Source organism: Eublepharis macularius, chromosome 15 (assembly GCF_028583425.1).
Source record: "Eublepharis macularius isolate TG4126 chromosome 15, MPM_Emac_v1.0, whole genome shotgun sequence".
Classification (NCBI taxonomy): domain Eukaryota; kingdom Metazoa; phylum Chordata; class Lepidosauria; order Squamata; family Eublepharidae; genus Eublepharis; species Eublepharis macularius.
In genome coordinates this window covers 48,189,616-48,208,914 of record NC_072804.1, presented here as the reverse complement: position 1 = coordinate 48,208,914, position 19,299 = coordinate 48,189,616, and the positions used below count along the sequence as shown (strand labels likewise).

The 19,299-nt window shown below is 49.0% G+C and overlaps 1 protein-coding gene across 1 annotated transcript; it reads right to left on the bottom strand.

The window, feature by feature from the left end:
* Positions 1-3,061: 3,061 nt before the first annotated feature.
* On the bottom strand, positions 3,062-16,836 carry ETFB (electron transfer flavoprotein subunit beta). The gene is made up of 7 exons (XM_054998726.1): positions 16,756-16,836; positions 12,322-12,480; positions 8,533-8,691; positions 7,055-7,117; positions 4,957-5,115; positions 4,451-4,638; positions 3,062-3,380 (listed from the first exon to the last, which is right to left on the bottom strand). The coding sequence occupies exons 1-6, from the start codon at positions 16,816-16,818 to the stop codon at positions 4,468-4,470; spliced, it is 774 nt and encodes a 257-aa protein (XP_054854701.1). The 5' UTR covers positions 16,819-16,836; the 3' UTR covers positions 3,062-3,380; positions 4,451-4,467.
* Positions 16,837-19,299: the final 2,463 nt, after the last annotated feature.

The window sequence follows — 19,299 nt, the reverse complement described above, 5'->3', positions numbered from 1 at the left end:
TGGTCTTGCTAGCACCCGCCTCCCCCCCCCCCCCCACACACAAAGAAAATAAGAAACCCTTCGCAGGAGTGAAAAACTGCCAACAGTCAAAGCCCAGGCTGCTTGGAACAAGCACTGTTGAAAGGAGGAGGGAAATAGCTGACCCAGATCTCACTTTGGAGTGTAGCCAGAAGGCACCCATAAAAGGGTGGAAGAAGCACCTGGCCTTACACTTATGGGATAACAGCTTCACATAAATGCTTCTGCTCTCCTGAGAACCACTTAGGCATTAAAACTTGGCCCCACTTTAAATATTTAAAACCTCTCCTCTCTCCCACAATGACCCCTCCCTATAGATAAACACCACACATTCTTGCATGTTGTGTAGACTGTCAACAACACCAAAGTTGCCTCCCGGGGAGATCTCCCCGCTTAGATTCTCTGGAGCGGCTGCCAATGAGCACACCAATTGGAAGCATTCCAATTGGTAACCCAAAAGGCTGATGGGAAATGTAGTTGACACTAAATGGTCTGCATTCTTTCCCTTGAATCATCTTCACTGCTCAGTTATGAAGTAGCCATACTGTGTTCCCCCCTGCATGCCAATACGTTAAAAGTGTCTTGGATCCAGATAAATGTATTTTTAAACACATTTTTAGATCACCATGATTAAACAAAAAAGGAGACCAAAGCAACAAAGAGCGCTGAGATAAACAGTGGATGAGGAGGTCTGGGGAATGTGACATCAAGAGAACAAAAAGTAACTGGCTGGAACACAAAAAAAAAAAAACTGGTCACATTTGAAATTAGCTAGAGGAACTCCTTGCCCCCAAGAAATGGATGAGGCAGAAAATCGCAGCAGCTCCCTCCCTCAATATAGTGGCTACTAGGTTTCATAGTATTCAGTATACATAGTCCTTCCCCGCCAAGTCTGCCCTGAGAGGGGATGTATCACTGTGTGGTGCTGGAAAGTGCTGTCAAGTCATAGCTGATTTATGGAGACCCCTGGTGGGTTTTCAAGGCAAGAGACTAACAGAGATGGTTTGCCATTGCCTGCCTCTGCAACCCTCGTCTTCTTTGAAGGTCTCTCATCCAATTACTAACCAAGGCCGACCTTGCTTAGCTTCCGAGATCTGACAAGACAGAGCTTACCTGGGCTATCCAGGCCAAGGTGTTTCTCTGCGTAGCGTAACGGTTAAACTAGGGCTAGAAAAAGTATCATTGAAATTCATACTGAGCCATTAAACTCACTGAGGATGGGTGAGTCCCTCTTTCTTCTTTCTCAGCTTACCTGGGGTCACTGAAGAAGGGGGGGGGACACTATCTGTCTGTTACACTAGCTGAAGCTCTGATACACCCCATCAAGACCAAACGTGGCTGCTCCATACCCCGCCACTGAAGAAGGCTTCCAAAGCCAATTTGGGGTGGGGGCTGTTCACAGGTAATGTGTATAGCACAAAAATAAAGTATACTGGATATTACCTGGAAGCGGACAGCAATTGTCCTGTGAGCATCCCCACCCCAAAAGACGGATGTAACGCCCTTTCTGGACTCTACCATATCATTGTGCAAGGGGAAAAATCATCCCCGAGAATGTCCCCTCCCTATATTAAAAAAAGGCTTTCTGTACATTAAAAAAAAGTATTAAAACAGTTTGTTCTTCCTGCTATGTTAGTTTTGCATAAGCAAGGATCCTTTACGGGGGGCTTAAACAGAAGCCTTCGTCTATGATATTATTTATTTATTAGCAACGAAGTCTGTTGTGGGGAAAAACACAATGGGCTCTAGAAAGGGCAGGGCAGATGGGCAAGGCATTGCTGCCTCCACCATGAACTGATACACTCAAGGGGAGGACTGGGCGGCCGAGCCTGGCACTGCACCCCCTGCTGCACCCCAATCAGGGTGGGGGGAGGGCTAGGCATCCGGGCCTGGCATTGCTGCCTCCCCAGTGCCCGGATCTCGGCCAGGAAAGGGCAGCAGAACCAGCCGGCTACAGAAAGCTTGGCAGGTGGGCAGGTCCTTCCCTCCACTGGCTGATCCCGGGCCTGATTCTGGCCACTGCAGAGCCCAGGAGCACTGGGGGGGGGTGCAAAAAGGGCCTTGGAGGGCTGCACCCTGAAGCACTCCTGTGCTCTGCAGCAGGTTGAACAGGGACTGCTTTGGGCCAAAATCATCCTACTGCGGCACGCAGGAATGTGATGCGCCATCAGAGACTGCGCTCCAGAAGGTGTGTTCCCTTGTCCCCTGGTCTGAGATGATGGAGGCCAGGTCTACCTGCCTTGCAAAGCCAAGGTGAGTAGACCTGGATCTGCAGGTCCAGAGGTCAAATTTACCTAATTTGCAAAGCTGTGGGCAGTAGACCTGGCCTCTGAGATGCCAGGACTACCTGCTGTGCCTCCCCCCGCTGCAAATCAAGACTGGGGGGGGCAAGGCTTGGAGGGAAGTGCAGGCAAACCATGCTGCCCCTCCATGCCTCCCCCTCCACAGATGAAGGCTTGGGGGGAAGGCTGGAGTTGAGAAAGTGCAGTCAAGTTGTGCTGCACCCCCCACGCACCCCAGCTCAAGGTTTGGGGGTGGAGCACAGGCCAGCTGGGCAGGCCCCATGCCAGCCCGATCCAATTGGGCGAGGGGAATGTGGAGCCGACCTGCAGGCCCTTCCGAGGCTTCAGAGGCTCACCCCGACTGCACCTGCTCCAGGATAAGAGTGTGAGTCGTCTCGAACACACCTACCCTTTCATGTAGTAAGATAGTCTGCCTTTCTCACTGAGATCCAAGATGGATTACATACGGAGATGCCTTCAGTCGGGGAGTGGCACATCGCAGGAGTGAGTTTTACCCTTTTTTTTTTGCTTTTGGTTTGTGTGAACTTGGCTGTGGCAACAGAACAAAGCGATTCCCAGATGCTAACTGCGTCGGGACAGCTGTGCTTAGTCTCCGATTGTTAGTATTTAAAGGCTACATCTAGCAGCTTGGAGAGAGACCCATTTAACAGAGCACAAAGATTCATATGCTGTAAACCTACTTCTTCCGATGCCTGAATTGTTGACTGCAAGAAAACAGAAAGCGGTTCACAGAACGTACGCCCGAAGAGGGCCCTGTGAGCCTTTAAGAACTTTATTTATTTACTTTATGCCATATCTGAACTTTAAAAAGTCTGAGACGAGAGCAGCTCCTCCAACGATCACAGGATGTTTATTGCAAACTGACCCATCATTAATCCAGAAGAAACAAAAAAATTAAAAATTGTCATCCAGCTTCCTTTGGGGGGTAAGCTGTGCGGGAAGGCATCACGGTTCCGGTCTCTGAGGGACTGGGCCCCAGCGAGGCCAACGGACGGACCCCTGAGTGTCACACCCGCCTCAACAGCAGCAGAAGGCCTAGAGCAACAGATCCAGGCAAGGCTGAAAGAGAAAAGGAACGGTAGTTCATAGCTGTACGCCTAAATAGCAGAAGAGGGCAACTAAGTATTTATTTTAATTTACATCATTTATACCCCACCGCTTTCCCCAGTAAGGACCCAAAACAGCTTTGTTCTTCCTTTCAATTTATCTTCAAATTAACCCTGTAAGGTAGGCTAGGGGTAGGGTAGGCTAGGCAGAGAATGTATGACTGGCCCAAGTTCACCCAAGAAAGCTTCAGTGGCAGAATGGAGATTCAAACCCGGGTCTCCCAGATCCAAGACTAAACACTGCCAACTATTATGGATGAAGAGTTGGAGCCCCTGTCTTAAGAGGAAAGGTTAACGGCTCTGGAGTTTTCAGTTTTCAGGTTGTGGGCAGGTTTGGCCATAAGAGGATCCAAAGGCAGTGTCTTGTTTTCCTCTACCAAATTTGTAACCCTTTCCTTCTACAAAGAAGAAAGGAGAAAAGTATAGGCGAACAACCGAGATAGAGCAAGAATTCAGCTTGCTTCTCTTCTCACCACCTTGGCCCAGCTTCTGTTTTTTGATCTTTTGAGCCCTTTATTATGTATTTATTATTATTATTTATGTCATTTATAGTCTGCCTTTCTCACTGAGACTCAAGGCGGATTACACAGCGTGAGATTAGTACAGTCCATTTCAAGGGCATTTCCATAAACAATGCCGTAGGGTAAATAAGCACAATTTTACAACGACATAATATTAGAAAGGATCCAATAGGGAGTTGAAGAAATGCTGAAACAGAACATAAGCAATTCTAAGGCTGAGATTAGACCACATGAAGCACAAGTGGCTCATAGGACCACATATTTAAGACAACTGGTAGTGCGTAAGGCAACATAGTGGCGAAGTCTATTAAGGATGAACTTTTTTTTAAAAAGCTCTAGAAACCTTGTTTGCAATGGCAGGTTGGATCTCGGAATATCGTGTCTCTATAACTAAACACGTGCAAATGTGCTCCTACAGGTTGCCGACGTCCACTTCTCCTGGCAACAGTATGTCCCCCCCCCCCTTAAACACCGCCCCCCATGCAATTAGCATTTGCCTTACCAGAACAATTCAGGGGCTTAGATCCGCCCACTCTCCTTGAGTTTAGCAACCAGGTCGTCCACGGTTTCCACTTTGACCCCGGCCTGGCGCTGGGGAGGGTCTTCTACACTCAGTGTTTTCACCCGCGGGGTCAGGTCCACACCGAGGTCGGATGGCTTCACCACCTCAATCTTCTTCTTTTTAGCTTTCTGCAGGGGTGGGCGGAGGAGAAACAAAAGAGGACACCCTTGAAAAAGCTGCCCTCCAGTTTGAATCGGCCGGTGGAGGGGGGCAGGCTGCTCTTCTCCTAGCTTAATCATCAGCTCCATGAAGCACTTTGGAGATTCAAATCACTGAAAATCACTGTAAGAAAGTGTTTCTCTAGCTCTGGTTTTGTTTTGTTTTTGGTTAGAGCCTTGTTTCTAGTCCTTAGGGATGTTGAAGTAGTCCGAAAGAACTGATCCTCAGATCTGGAAAGAACCTTCCCCCCATACGCACTAAATGGCACACCAAAGCCTTTCCCTCACCATGATGTTAGGTAGGGTGGCGTAGCGAGGCTCATTTAGACGTAGATCAGCGGTCACGACGGCCGGCAGCTTGAGACGCACGGTCTCCAGACCCCCGTCGACTTCTCGTTCCACCTTCAACCAATCCCCGTCCACGGTAACTTCAGAGGCGAACGTCCCCTGCGTGAGGGAGAGAAGGGCTGCTAGAGGGGAAGTGGGGCAAATCCCACATGATGCAATCACATAAACCAGTGCGCTGTAAATTAAATACAGTATTATGTTCGCTGTGCATATTTTAAATTCAGATCAGATTTTAAAAAGAAAGGAAAAGGTTAAGAGCAGGGGGGCCCCAACCTTGTTGAGCCTGCGGGCACCTTTGGAACGCGGACATGAAATGTCAAGGCGCGAGGTCATGCGTAACTCTAATAGTAACTCTTCAGCATTTCAGGCAGAAGCTCTGCTTAATAGGATGCCTTTGGAAATGAACATATTATTTTAAATATTTTATTGCACAGGCACATCTCAATCTCTCAGTGAAGATCCTTGTGCTGGGGTGGCAGCTGCTAACCAAAGCAATAATCTGAAGTAGGCACACCCAATCAGGACTCCAGTGGCCAATGAGAAGCCGTACTGGGCAAAAAACAATTGGCAGCCGCCAGGAAAAGTGTCGGTGGGAGCCGTGCTGAGGAATCCTGGTTAAGAGAATACTCAGATCACAGCAGAGTGTGTGCGTGGATATGTTTCTACGTACTAAAATGACTTACAGTGCAACGTTAAGTGGCTGTACTCAAAATCTTACTCAAAGTCTGTTCCGGGGGCGTATTCCCAGGAGGGCACTGGCAAGAGCTCTTTTCTACCAGGCCGCCAGAGTGACATTAAACGTTTCTGCAGCCGTTACCAAACCCCGCTGCCAGATGAAACACAGGTCATCCAATCTTGACAAAGCCTGGCATGCCTAAGGTCCAGGGTACTCCAGAGCCAAGGCTACGACTGGCATTTCAACAGTTCCAGACTAGCAATTTTCAAGCCCATGGCCCCTGTTACCACTTGAGAGCTGCTGGCATCCATTGCAGAAGAGCTGGGGGGTGGGTGAGAAGAGATGCACGGTGCTGAGGCACAGGCAGAGCGCCATCGGAAGATTTGGGAGCTGCCCCTTTGATGTGATCTTGGAACCGTTTCCAAGTGGAGGCAAACGAATCTCTCTGGAAACATGGCCGCTACGCGCTAATCAGATTTCAAACGGTCATTTGCCTCCCAACCGCCCCTGTGTCTCATCTGCACGTTAATTAGGCCATCGTTAACTGGAACAAAACAGATTGCTGCCGATTGGTTCCGCCCCAAGTGGCCTTGCGTCAAGCAGACCAACAGATTTTTTTCTTTTTGATTAAAAAAAAAAGAGGAAAGGGAGATTCCCTTACAAGGGGTAATCTACTCTCGTTTGTAAGAAAAAAAAATATTCCAGACCGACACCAAAGAACTAACTGCTGGTACGGTCTTCTCTAATGGAAGATCTTACTCTTGGGAGATGAAATGTCCGTGTGTTAAAACAGACTAGGAAGCTTTAGACCCTGGTTTATTGCAGGGACTTCCCTTCCTCAAGTTAGCCACGGTTGAGTGGATGAGCCAGAAGGTCTCAGGTTTAATTCCTGGTACCTCTTAAAAGGATCAGGCAGGAGGCGATGTGAAAGATGTTTATTTAGAGAACTGGTTCCAGTTAAGAGTTGGCCAGAGAGACCTCGACAGACCAATGGTCTAACTCAGGATAAGGCAGTGTTCAATTGGTTTGAGGGTGTGGCTGTGGCTTAGCAGCAGAGCATCTGCTTGGCACGCAGGAGGTGCCAGGTTCAATCCTGGACATCTCCCGTTAAGGGGATCAGGTAACAGGTGATGTGAAAGAACTCTGCCTGAGCCTCCACAGAGCTACTGACAGGCACGGGAGACAAGACTGACCTTGACAGACCAAGGGTCTTGTTCAATGTAAGGCAGCTTCCTGTATTCATGCAGAAACTGAACGTGTCTGCCATGCTCAACGGGCATGCATAAGGAGGCAGCAAGAGGCCTATCTGCTCTGCCAACTCGCGCCTGTCTTTTCCGCACCACAAACACACTCCCATCATACCTGAGGCCAGTCAAGAAATGCTGCTGTCATTTGCCCTGTCTGGTTACAGTCATCATCAATGGCCTGGAAAAGAAGCAAAGAGATAGGGGGTGGGAAATCACACAGAGGACAAGAACGGCTCCCAAATGGTTTCTGCCATGCCCAAGGCAGACGGCTGTTCCCGGGCCGGGCACAGGATCACCACCTTAAGCCTACCCCCCCACCCCCTGTGGACATTTCTCAGGAACACGCATGGATTAAGCCTGAGTTTCCCCCAACCTCCTATGCAGCTGAGAGAGTCACGGAGAAATCCTGGAGAAGGACTATCAGATGGGGTGGACCGGCTGCATTGCAGGACTCTTCAAAGTTATCTCAGGAAAGCTCTACTGCACAATCTAGCCCAGGGGAGGAGGCACGGATGGCCACTGGGGGAAGGCTGCGCGGTCACTTTGCCCTTGTGATGGGGACAAGAGACTCCCTGCCAAACTAGCAGCAGAGCTCATGGAGAGTGGCGCTCCTTTTGCCAAATGGCAGCCCGTGCAAGTCCAGATGTTTCACTTATAAGCATGCAAAGTGGAAGAAGCAGCCCAGCGGGGCCGAAAAGGAACAGGGAGCAGCTCCTTGTAGCACTGGAAAGGCTGAGCCAACTGGCCAGGCGACCTCTGTAACCCTCTTCCCAAATCTGGTCAGCCTCTGTCCAGGCATTTGGTTGGCAACCCGCTCCCTGCAAGGGCAACCTCTGCTCTCATCAGCCCCAGGCCAGTTCAGCTGGCCTCTCCGGTGCCCTGATCTCCCCTTGCCCTCTTCCTACTTGCAACTCCACTGGATAACGAATCCCCAGATGGCACCTGCGTGGCTTCGTTAACTATCTTACCCTGGATGCCCATATGGTTCCTGGGACCGCTGCTATCCTTGGCGCTGCACCCGCAGAGGGCACTGACTGTGGCTTAGATCCCTCCTGCTCTTCTCAAGAGGGGGCAAGTGTGGAAAACCTGTTACCAGCTCACTGGCCTTGGGTGTGGTCTGGAATAGAGATGGGCATGAACCAGGAAAATGGCAGTTCATTGCGGTTCATGGTTCATTGTGTTTCACGAACCAGTATGAAATTGGCCGGTTCACGAACCGGTTCGTTTGGCTCGTGAATACGTCACTTCCGAGGCAGCAGAAGGTCGGCAGAAAGCCCATCCCCCCTATTGCCTAGGAAACTGATCATCGCCAGGCTGTCTGCAGTGACAAACCGAAAAAACGAACCAAACAAACCAGCCTAAACTTCATCGCAGTTCATCACGATTAGTCAGAAATGTCCTCCGATGAATCGCTAGTTCATGAACCCAAAAAATGGCCTGGTTTGTGACGTCCTTTGGATTGTATTTTGGTTCGTGCCCACCTCTAGTCTGGAACCATGAGAGCCAGAAACCTGACACCAAAGCAAAACCCAACGATCCACCACGAGGTTCCGCTTTCACACCGCACAGTGGGCCTGCAGCCCTCCCACTTACCTGCTTGCCAAGCAGCAGCAGATTGACGCCCTCTTTCTTGACCAGAGCAGCAAGGATCTTTGAAACATGGAAGGGGCTGAGGTTCTCGTAATCCTTGGCAGGGACCTCCACGTGCAGCCCTCGATCGGCACCCATTGCCAAGGCTGTGCGGATTGTCTCCTGGGGAGTGGGGGGGGGGGGGAGGAACAAGAATAGAAGATCTGATCTATCTGTGTGCCCTACGGGGAGGCCAAGCATCAGCCTAACTTCCCAAAAGCTTGGTTGTTGCTACCTACTGAGCATCCCGTGCCACTGCTAGAAAGCCACAGTGATTCAGAAGAAAATTTGGAACTTGTATCTGGAAGGCTTGAGTTGCAGTTAAGCATGAAGAAGATGATGCTTTTATGCCAATGGGTTCTTTGACGGCCAGAAATAAGAAAGGGTAACTGATAGATTGTACCCACCCTAAGCCCCTAGGATACCGTGGGGCAGGCTGTAAGCCCAGTCAAACAAACACGGGGGTGGGGGGTGGGGACCTTGAACAGTCAACGTCTCACAACTCTAGATCCTTCATCTGTGAAATGGGAACAGTGGCCTTCCTCACAGGGCCGTATCCCCAGCACATGTAGGCCACAGTTCTACAAAGGAGATCAAGGCTGCACAGAAGGAGATCTCTCCTCTCATTTTCACAACAGACGTGTGATGTAGGTGAGGCTGCAGGATAATTGCTTGAGTGAATTTTGTGGCACGGTAAGGACTCGAACTCCGTCCAAGACCCAACACTGCTGTGGAAGTGCTTCCTTAACCATTTACATGGCACTTTTACACAGTCAAGGCTGGGGAAAGTTTCTGGAATGTCCCAGATGGGAGAGGTTATTACCAGAAAGCTGAGAGGGAGGGGAAAGCTTCTGGTACTCCAAACACACGCACACTGTCCTGAGACAGCCCCCAATTACCCTGTATTCCTATGAACTGCTTTATAGGGTTGTGTTATCAACGGCCATTCTGCCAATCCCCACCCACCCCTCAGATCTATCTGCATGCCTAACAACCAACATACCACACACTGAGAGACTGCTCTCTCAAACATACAAAAGCAAAAGAACCTCACAGGGTTTTTGCTGTGGGGATAATAACAACATACTTTGTAAACCGCTCTGAGTGGCCGATAAGTTGTCCTGAAGGGCGGTATATAAATCGAATGTTATTATTATGTTATTAAAAAAACCCAGCAGAGCTACTCAGTACACATTCTCAGTTCTGGGTGGGCATTGTACTGGCATGGAATATTTACTACCTGCTCTGCACGGGGCAGGATAAATAAAATATTGATGCTGAGAGTTTTTTTTTAAAAAAATTGATGCTAGCATGCAGGAATTTGAGATCTCTTTCCAGCTTTCTTAATAGTAACGATAATCGCATCTAAAGGGAAGGGGGAATGCCTGCCCCACTGGGAACGCGGCCAAGGCACTGCGCACATTCGTCAGGTCCACAGCGGCGGCTGCTGAACCAGCAATCCCAAACGTCTCCACCACAGCAGCCAACCTCCTAAACAACCTGAGGCAGCATTTGATGGTGGGAAAGGGAGGGGTTGGAGACCTCCCTTAGAGAGCAAAATCCCCCCCTCTCCCCTTTTAGTTTCCAGGCTCAGATTGACAAATGTCAGCAGACTGATGTTTGAGAACGGGGCTGGGGGCAGAAAAAAGGAGGGGAGGATTGCAGAGGGACTCAGCAAGTGAAGGTCACTGGGGAAGCGAGAGAGCAGCCGTGCAGAAAATAGCTGGCGACGGTGCGGCTGTCAGGAAGCCGCAGCCGACAGAAAATAGAAGGGAGCCAGGTCTGCAGAGAGAAAGGGAGGTGAGAGAGAAGCATGTCTGGACCAGTTACCTTCACAGGGCTGGAGCAGCTGTGCTCTCACGCCTTCACCCACATGCAAGCACTGAGTCATCAAGCAACGGCCTTCAACAATGCAGCGGGGAAAGGGTGTCCCAGCTGGCCTTGACGCTGCTGCGGAGGACAGCTTCCCTGCCCACATGGTTCCCCAAGCTTTAAGGATGTCACACGCTCCCTTCCTGAAGGCAAGAGAGGAATCCGGCAGGTGCGGTTCCCCTCTTCTATGCAACTGTTAAAGACCTGGAGGAGAGGGGACACTTTTTTCCTCTGTATTTGGTGACTCTTAGGTCAAACTGGGCGAGTCTCAAAAGAAAAGTGTGGTGTAGTGGTTAAAGTGTCAGGCAAGGATCTGGGAGACCCAGGTTCGAATCCCCACTCTGCCATGGAAGCTTCCTGGTGACCCTGGGCCAGCCACTCTCAGGCTAACCTACCTCACAGGATTGTCGTGAGGATAAAGTGGAGGAGAGGAGAACAGTGTCAGTTGCTTTGGGTCTCAATGTGGAGAAAGTTGGAAGTAAGTAAATAAATGCAAGGCTACTGTTAAGTCTGTCTTTTCACATTTGATGGGCTGAAAATGTTCTAAACAGAGCTCATCTAAGGAACTACGTAGGTGCCCTTAACTCTTTTTTCAAATTGTGCAATAAACTAGCAGCCCCTCTTAACTCCCCCCCCACACACACACTTGATTCAACTCACGGAGCCGTAATTTGTCCCAAAACAGTCTACTGAAACCAGGTTTTTCCATCAGATTTTACCAGCGCAATCCTAAGAAGAGTAACACCATCGAAGTAAATGGGCTTAGGAGGGTGTAACTCTACTTTGAATGGCACTGAAAGGTGGTCAGATCTAGAAAAAGAAACGGATACCACCTGCCCCTTTGATATAACCCCCCTCCGAAGTCCTCTTGTCTACGGCTGCTGCCACCTCGTGGCCGTCTGCTTCTTTGACAGTGGCTAATCCAACCCCATCGCTGAGTGGTACAAAATCCTTGTTTTGGAGTTAATCATGCTGAACACAACCCGCTGAGCAAGCTAGCAGATGGGAAATGGCATGCCCTGCATTGCTTCCAAAAATTAGTTGGAGAAAGGCAGTTGGGACGAAACATTCCAGTCACTCAAGTGACTGGACACAGAAATGGTTCCGAAAGTTGCCCCAGCCTTGCATTAGAGATCCTCCCAAGGTAACCATCCCACACAAGGTGGACAAGCTTGCCACAGGAAGAGAGATTCACTGCGGGAAAGCTGTTCCCACAAAGGGAGAGAGACAGCTCAAGTAAGTGAACCAAGCCACGTGATGACTCTATTATAAGCTCCCAAGAAGGATTCATGCTGTGCTTAGAAAACAAAAAAGCATGTAGCATTTAGTACAACATTTGGTACTTCATAAACCATCAATAATAAAGTGAGGGGTAATATATACTCCTAGGCCTGCAGACTTTACCACCTGGACCAGTCAGATGTTTTGGCCTGAACCCACAAGAGAGTTTTTGTTCAAGTTCTACTCCAAATTCCATGTAAACTGTGCAGAAAACAAGATTTAATTCAACTGGATAAAACTGGGAGGTCTTGTGTCATAGGAATATTCGTGGAGGTGGGGGGGGGGGGGAAACAGAAGCCATTTAGGAGAAGGGGACTGGGCAATCCAGGAGAATAAAACTGAGTTTCAAGACACCATTAAAGAAAAGAGCTGGAAATCTAGTTAGTCTTTAAGATGCTACTGGACCAGAATCTTGCTCTTCTACTACACACCAACACAGCTAGCCACCTGAAACTATCACTGAAGGGATGTGGGTGCAGGCAGAGCTTCAGAAAAATTTGGGTACTCAAATGTGGGTTCTGGTTTTAGGCTTCCGTGGTGGAAGGCTCACTCCAGCCTCCCCAATCCATCTCCCTCTGCCTCTGGGATCCATGTCCTCACCTGGCACTGTTGTGGACCACAGCTAACCGCTACTACCTCCGAGATCAATTTCTTCTCCTTGAGGCGCACGGCTTCCTCCACGGCGATCTCGCAAAAGGGGTTCATGGAATGCTTCACCCCGTCCGTCACCACCCCAGTCTTGTCTGGCTTCACCCGGACCTGTAAGGAGGACAGTTTCTTTAAGGAAGTTACCCCGGAAGATCCGTAACTGGGGACCTAACGTCCGAAGGCAGTCACCGTTTCTCATTTGGATACGGAAGTGCGGTAGCGTCAGCAGCATAAAACCAATCCAAGACAATATAATATATAATAATAACATTTGATTTATATACTGCCCTTCAGGACAACTTAATGCCCACTCAGAGCGGTTTACAAAGTATGCTATTATTATCCTCATGACAATCACCCTGTGAGGTGGGTGGGGCTGAGAGAGCTCTGAGAGAGCTGTGACTAGCCGAAGGTCACCCAGCTGGCTTGAAGCGGAGGAGTGGGGAATCAAACCTGGCTCCAGAGTCCTGTGCTCATAACCACTACACAAGGCAAGTGGACAAATTGCACTGGCAGAAACGTCCTTGTTTGGAAGTAAGGCTAACTACCTTGCAATGTCCACCCAAAGTCTCAACGAATGGTTCAGACACACAACAGGCGCTCCACCTGAATTTATCTTGACCATGCTCCAACTCCCAGCCTTGACAGGACACTATTTCTGCACTGCACTGTTCCACGATTTTGCCACGGACACGAGGTGACAGCTCATGCAGCTTCTTGGGTGGGGGGGCAATTCAAGCAGCTGTTTTGGATGATTATTTCTCTCTCTCTCTCTCTCTGGCCACGCACGGGAATGAAATTACACGGAGGCCATCTCTGACATGACCCAGTTGGTACATGGACACGCTCAGCAGTGATTTCTCTGACTGGAGCTGTTCCACAATTGCAGGAATCAAAGCATATCCAGATACTGTCAGTTGGCAGAATGCTTTTTCTCCAGTCACTTCCGTGGGGACAATCCACGTGAATGGGGGGGGGGGGGCGCGGCTGGAGAGCCAAAAAAATTAACAATCCCTTAAATGTTATTAGCCTTGGGTTTGAGATTAGAAAAATTCATGTAGGACAGGTCTGCTAATGAAAATTAATTTCAGAGGCGAAAACCCTCTGAACACCAAAGCTGCAGACAACAGGGGGAAGGCTTTGGTCTCCATGCACTGTAGGTCTTCTAGGGGCATCTGGTTGACCACCGGGTGAAAGAGGACGTGGGGATAGATAAATGTGGTTGCCCTTACGTTCCCATGACTAGAACCACTCCCTTTAACCTTGGCCTGGATACCAGACACAATGATTCCCTCCATTCATTTGTAAACACAATAAAAGATCTCACAAGGGGGGAAAAGCTTCCACTAATACTTCAGTTCAAGTACCAAGGAGCCTTAAAAGGCGATTAGATTGATTCGTGGAGAAGAAGTCCATCAGTAGCTACTAGTTGTGATGACGAAACAGAACCTCCATATACTGTAGCACTCAACCTCTGAATAGCTGGGCAACATCATAGGGCAGCCTTGGCCCCTCCCTGAAAATCTCATCTGATGAAGAGAACTGTGGTTCTCGAAAGCTTATGCTACTATAAAGTTGGTTAGTCTTAAAGGTCCTACTGGACTCGTTACTATTTTGCGACTACAGATTAACACGGCTAACTCCTCTGGATCCATGTCCCTGAAAATTAGTTGGCCATTGTGGATGCTGGACCAGATGGACCTCTGGCCTCATCCAGCAGGGTACCTCTTGTGTTCTGACAGAGCAAAGCAAGGAATTCCTAACTAGGCAAAACTCTACCACATTGTCAGATGATATACCTGAGCCTGTAGGTCGGAAAGAAATTAGGCAGGCTGGAAGCTAAATAAAAAGGCAGTGGACATCTAGCTAGTTCTGCTTAGACTTCTCCAAAACATTCTGGTTAAAGTTCTCTGGGAAAGGCTTGCGTTTGCACAAGGGTGCACACCGAATGCTCTTTCCAGTACAGCAAACAGCAAACACATACCGCAGTCAGAAAGGAGGGTGTTTGTGCCCAGTCCGGCTCACCACTTGCGACTCCATATACAGCTACAAAGAACGGCTGCATTTCTAGATAACCCAAACAGACTCACAGTACAATCCTAGGCAGAGTTACTCCAGTGTAAACCCATTGATTTCAATGGGGTTAGACTGGAGTTACTTTGCTTTGGATTGCAGTTAGAACCTTGCAGCGCTGCTCTGCAAAAGTGCTCTTCGCACATTATACTGACATTCGCCCAACAGTCACTTGAGATGTTATGATCTTCTTAGGGCAGCGACCCATGTGACTGCAGAGATGGGCACTTGAAGCTATGATGGGGACAGAGGGAGGTGGCTTAAGTCTACCAGCTGCTTCAAAGAGACGGGCATCCTTGTACTGTGGGTTCCACCACCCAGGAGACCAGGAAGTCGTTCAGGGTACCAAAAGGGCAGGGCGGTAGACCTGGGGGAAGGTGACGACTGGAGTGGCTGATGCATATCAGCCTACCCGACTCAACTGGACTTCTGCAGCCTGTTGGAGCCGGGGCAGTGCAACTAGGGAGGAAGTGCATGTACCTTCGCTACTTGTGGCACAGCCACATAGATCCAAGATGGGTAAGAAGGCTGTAGCTAGAGCACAGAGGCACAACTGCCCCATGATACCTTCCTGTCTCTTTTGGAGACAAAACAGCCCTGGATATGTATCCTAAGAATTTGCCGTTATCCCAATATACAGAGAGGTGGCAGCTCACCTTTTCTACTTTATTGCAAGGCCTTTTTTTCTTTAAGCAAGGGTAAGTATGCAGGCTATTTGTCCCCTGCCCAGTGGCAGTCAGTGTTGCAAAGCACTTCTGGCCTCTTGCTATAAATGCTGCCATCCCCCTACAAGCTTTTGTTTTTTAAATCAATGCTGTTATTTCATTTTTTAAAAATTGCAACCATTAGCCAAACCTGGAGTTCTAGGAAGAACTCTTCAGCAAATCATCCACGTTTTCAAGCTCACCCTGTTTTCTGAATCTCTTTAGAAAGAAATAAAAGTCATTATGAACTGCTAGTTCAGACCAAGGGCTCGTGTGGGCGTTTCCACCAGCAGCCAGTCAGGAAGCCTGTAAGACGAGCATGAGGGAAACAACTCTCCGTGGTTATCTGTCATCAGCCTCTATGGTTCCAAGGTATATTACCTCAAATATGGAGGTTCTGTTTAGCTCCCCTGCCTGACAGCCATTGCTGAATGTATTTATTTTGAAAATTTACACACTGCCTTTCCAGAGACCAAAGCAGCTCAGCAGGCAAAAACCAATACAATAAAATAAAAACAACCTAAGAACGATCAACATGGAAACAAACCATGAAACACAATATAAAACATTCAGCGTCCACAAAACAGCCCTTGGGATAGAAGGAAACTGTAAAAAACAGCTTTCAAAAGAATCCCTCAACTAAAAGCTAAGGGGAAAAGAAATGTGTTGGGCTCAGGCCTAAACAAGAAGTCAAAGGGCACTGCATAGGCCAGGAACCACCTTTGAGAAAGCCCTACCTCACCTTTGCAGGAGAGGGTACTGAAAGCAAGGTGAAATCGCCTGTGGTTTTTAAAGGGCCAGCTGTGTAGTAAACAGGGTTGCCAGCCTCCAGGTGCAGTCTGGAGTTCTCCTGGATCTCCAGCTGGCAGAGACCAGGTCCCCTGGAGGAAGGGGCAGCTTCGGAGAATGGACTTCATAGCATCACTTCCCTGCTGAGCTCCATCCCAAATTCTGCGTTTCACTGGCGCCACCCCCAAAGCAGGAGCTGGCAACATTATCTAGGATTGCCAACTTCCAGGTGGGGCCTGGAGGTTCCTGGAATCACAACTGATCTCCAGGCCAAAGTGACCAGTTTTCCTGCAGGAAATGGCTACTTCGGAGGGTAGATTCTATGCCATCATACCCCACTGAGCTCCCTCCTATCCCCAAACCTCTCACAACTCCATCCTTCTCAGGTTCTGCCTGCAAATCTCCACGGATTTCCCAAGCTGGAGTTGGGAAACCTACTTGTGAGCCGTTCACATAAGCTTGCCAACCTCCAAGTGGGGCCTGGAGACCTCCTAGAATTATGACTCTTCTCCAGGCCAAACAGATCAGCTTTGGAGGGTGGACTCTAAGGCATTATACCTTGCTAAGGTCTCTCCCCTTGCTAAACTCACCTTCCCCAATGCTCCGACCCCAAACATCCAGGTATTTCCCAAAGAAACCTATAGCTTGTCTCCCGAGATAGACTGCCACTGGACATGGAGGCTCGGCCACCCCACCCCAGCTGCGAATGTCACACACAGACGACCCCCCCACCACCACCACACACACACACGTGACATGCCAAAGAAACCGGCAGTGTGAGCTCACGGAACGGAGAGACCCAGCCGTCCGAGCCACGCACCTTCACCGCGTAGTCAATGACCCGCTTCACGCCCACCATCGCCCTCAGCCCGGCCGCCGCCATTTTGGCCCACCTCCCGGTCACTCTCCTGACAGCCCCGCCTCCATTCCGAAGGCTCCGCCCATCCGGCTGGCTCAGCCAATCGGAAAAAGAATTCGCAGTCCAATGAGGAAAAACTCAGGGGCGAGGCTAGGGGGAGGAAGGCGAGAGGATTTCTATCAGCCAATTAGAACACATATTCGTATTTCTATTAGCCAACGGAGTAACGCGGCAGGCGGGCGTAAGGGCGACTCTTGTCTCTTTAGTCATTGATGGAATCGGTGAAGCGAAGGAGAGAGGCGGAGGAGGGAAGCTTTATGACGTCAAAGCCCTGAGCCAATCACAATGCGCTGACTTTGCAAACTTTTTTTCTCACCACAAGTGGGCGGGGCGCCCGTGGAAGAAAACTGGGGGAAAGGTTAAAACGCGTGTCGTGTTTGAAGAGGGTTCCCACGTTCTTCGGATTGATGTGCGCACGTTGCTAATCACGAGAGGTGAGCATTGCTTGCGAAGCCAGTCCGGGCGTTCTTGCTCCCGGTTAGCCCTCCTGAACAATGGTGAGTTTGTATAGAGAAGAAAATCAGGAAAACGGTGTACAATGCAATCCTAAACAGAGTTACTCCAGTCTAAACCCGTTGGAATCAATATGCTTAGACTGGAATCACTTTGCACAGAATGGCACTATGAAAGGTTTTTAAGCATGCAGCTCACACAGCGATCAACAAACGAGAAACACAGAGGGTAGAAGGAGCAGCTACTCTCAATGGAAAACCCCGAGACGTGTCAGACATTTATTTTATTTATATTGTTTATAGTCTGTCCTTCTCACTGAGATTCAAGGCAGTGTGGGTCAACATAGTCAATTTCAAAGGTAATCCAATACACAAGCAACAGGGCATATGCATGCAAATTTGCAAAGATTTGAACCCAGCGGAAATGCGGTATTAGTTGTGTATTGAAATGCCTTTGAAATTGACTGTAGTGACCCACACTGTGTAATCCATCTTGAGTCTCAGAGCAAAAAGTGGCTTATAAATAATGTAAATGAATAAAAGCCCACCCATGCGCCCAGTTGTATAAATTGGATCTTCTGTGTCCCCTTTGCAGACGTGCATTTATTCCAGCAAAAGCCAACATTAAAGCCCTTTGTACAATATTGTTTGAACTATCTGGTTTAGGGAACACTCAGATTATTGTAGCAATTGCCTCTTCCTTGAGGAGGAAAAAAAGACACCGCTCTGCTTTTTCTAATCATGGGAGTTTCCCCAGTTCAGACGTTACTGTACGCAAACATGAGCGTTATTCCTAAGCACAGGTTTCTGCAGCTTGCAGCCAGAGTCCCCTCGAGGTTTGTCTCCTGATCTCCAAAGTTTGGATCTGGGGTGCGTGCATACCCCGCCACTCGCCACTGCTTGCGCATCTTGTCAATGGATTCACAGGGACGTGTCGGACTCTTTATGCCTGTGCCTCGCCCGGGCTGCTTCAGCTTCTTCCATCAACCTGCATTCCTCTGCCAAGGTCAGGAGATGCCGGCTGGTGTACAGGTGATCATGGAGCAGCTCTTGTTCCCACCTGGAAGCCCAAAAGTAGCAAATTCCTACAGGGAAAGAAAGAGGGTCATTTGGAGGTTCCTGGATGGGGGAAATCCGGATTCACGCCTACCCCACTTTGAACTATAGTGATCGAATCAGAAGAAGTCCTATTTGAATGCTTCTTCCTCCTCACCGTAGTAACCCTAGCAGCTCATGGCCATTGCTAGGGTTGCCAACCTCCAGGTGGGGGCTGGATATCAACTGGAATGACAGCAGATCTCAAGACTGCAAAGATCAGTTCCTCTGGAGAAAATGGCTGCTTCGGTAGGTAGACTATATGGCATTATCCCCTCTCACGCCTCCCTCAAACCCACCCTACACTCTCCTCAGGCTTCACTTCCCAAATCTCCAGGAATTTCCCATCCCAGAGTTGGCAACTATACCCTTGCCTGCTTGATCTAGTGTACATAGGAGTTCTAAACTGATACGCAAGGCTGTGTGTCCGGCACTTCCACAAAAGGAGAATGTGCCTAGATAGGGTTGAGAGAGAATGTGCCTATACAGAGTAGAACTGAGATTTCTCAAAAACTGCTTTCATTTTTTGAAAGCAAAGTTTCTAGTCCTCATGGCTGCAGAATTATATCTGAATGTGCACATGAAATGTCTACTGGAAGCTTGAAAGCCAAGTAAGTGGGTTGGGGCTGGGGCTTCAGTCCTTCCCAGAGCTTCTTGCTCCACCCTTCTACACAATCATCATCTCCAGAATAACCTATGCAAAGCAGCATCACTAACCATGGCGTTGAATTTTTTTTCCTTCAGTGGGTATTGAATGCAAATAACAACTATAACTGTGCTCATATACCACTCTTCTGGACAGATTAGTGTCACACTCAGAGCAGTGAACAAAGTCAGTGTTGTTCATGGCAGTAGTGAGATTGGAACCAGCAGAGTGCCAATTCGCATCCCAACCACT

Bases quoted from the DNA above. Each gene is read 5' to 3' on its own strand.
- ETFB (XM_054998726.1), bottom strand. From the start codon at position 16,818: ATGGCGGCGGCCGGGCTGAGGGCGATGGTGGGCGTGAAGCGGGTCATT. The intron at 12,481-16,755 runs GTGCGTGGCTCG...TCCTCCTTACAG, and splicing joins TCATTGACTACGCGGTGAAG to GTCCGGGTGAAGCCAGACAA. The intron at 8,692-12,321 runs GTGAGGACATGG...CCCACTCCCCAG, and splicing joins GTGGTCCACAACAGTGCCAG to GAGACAATCCGCACAGCCTT.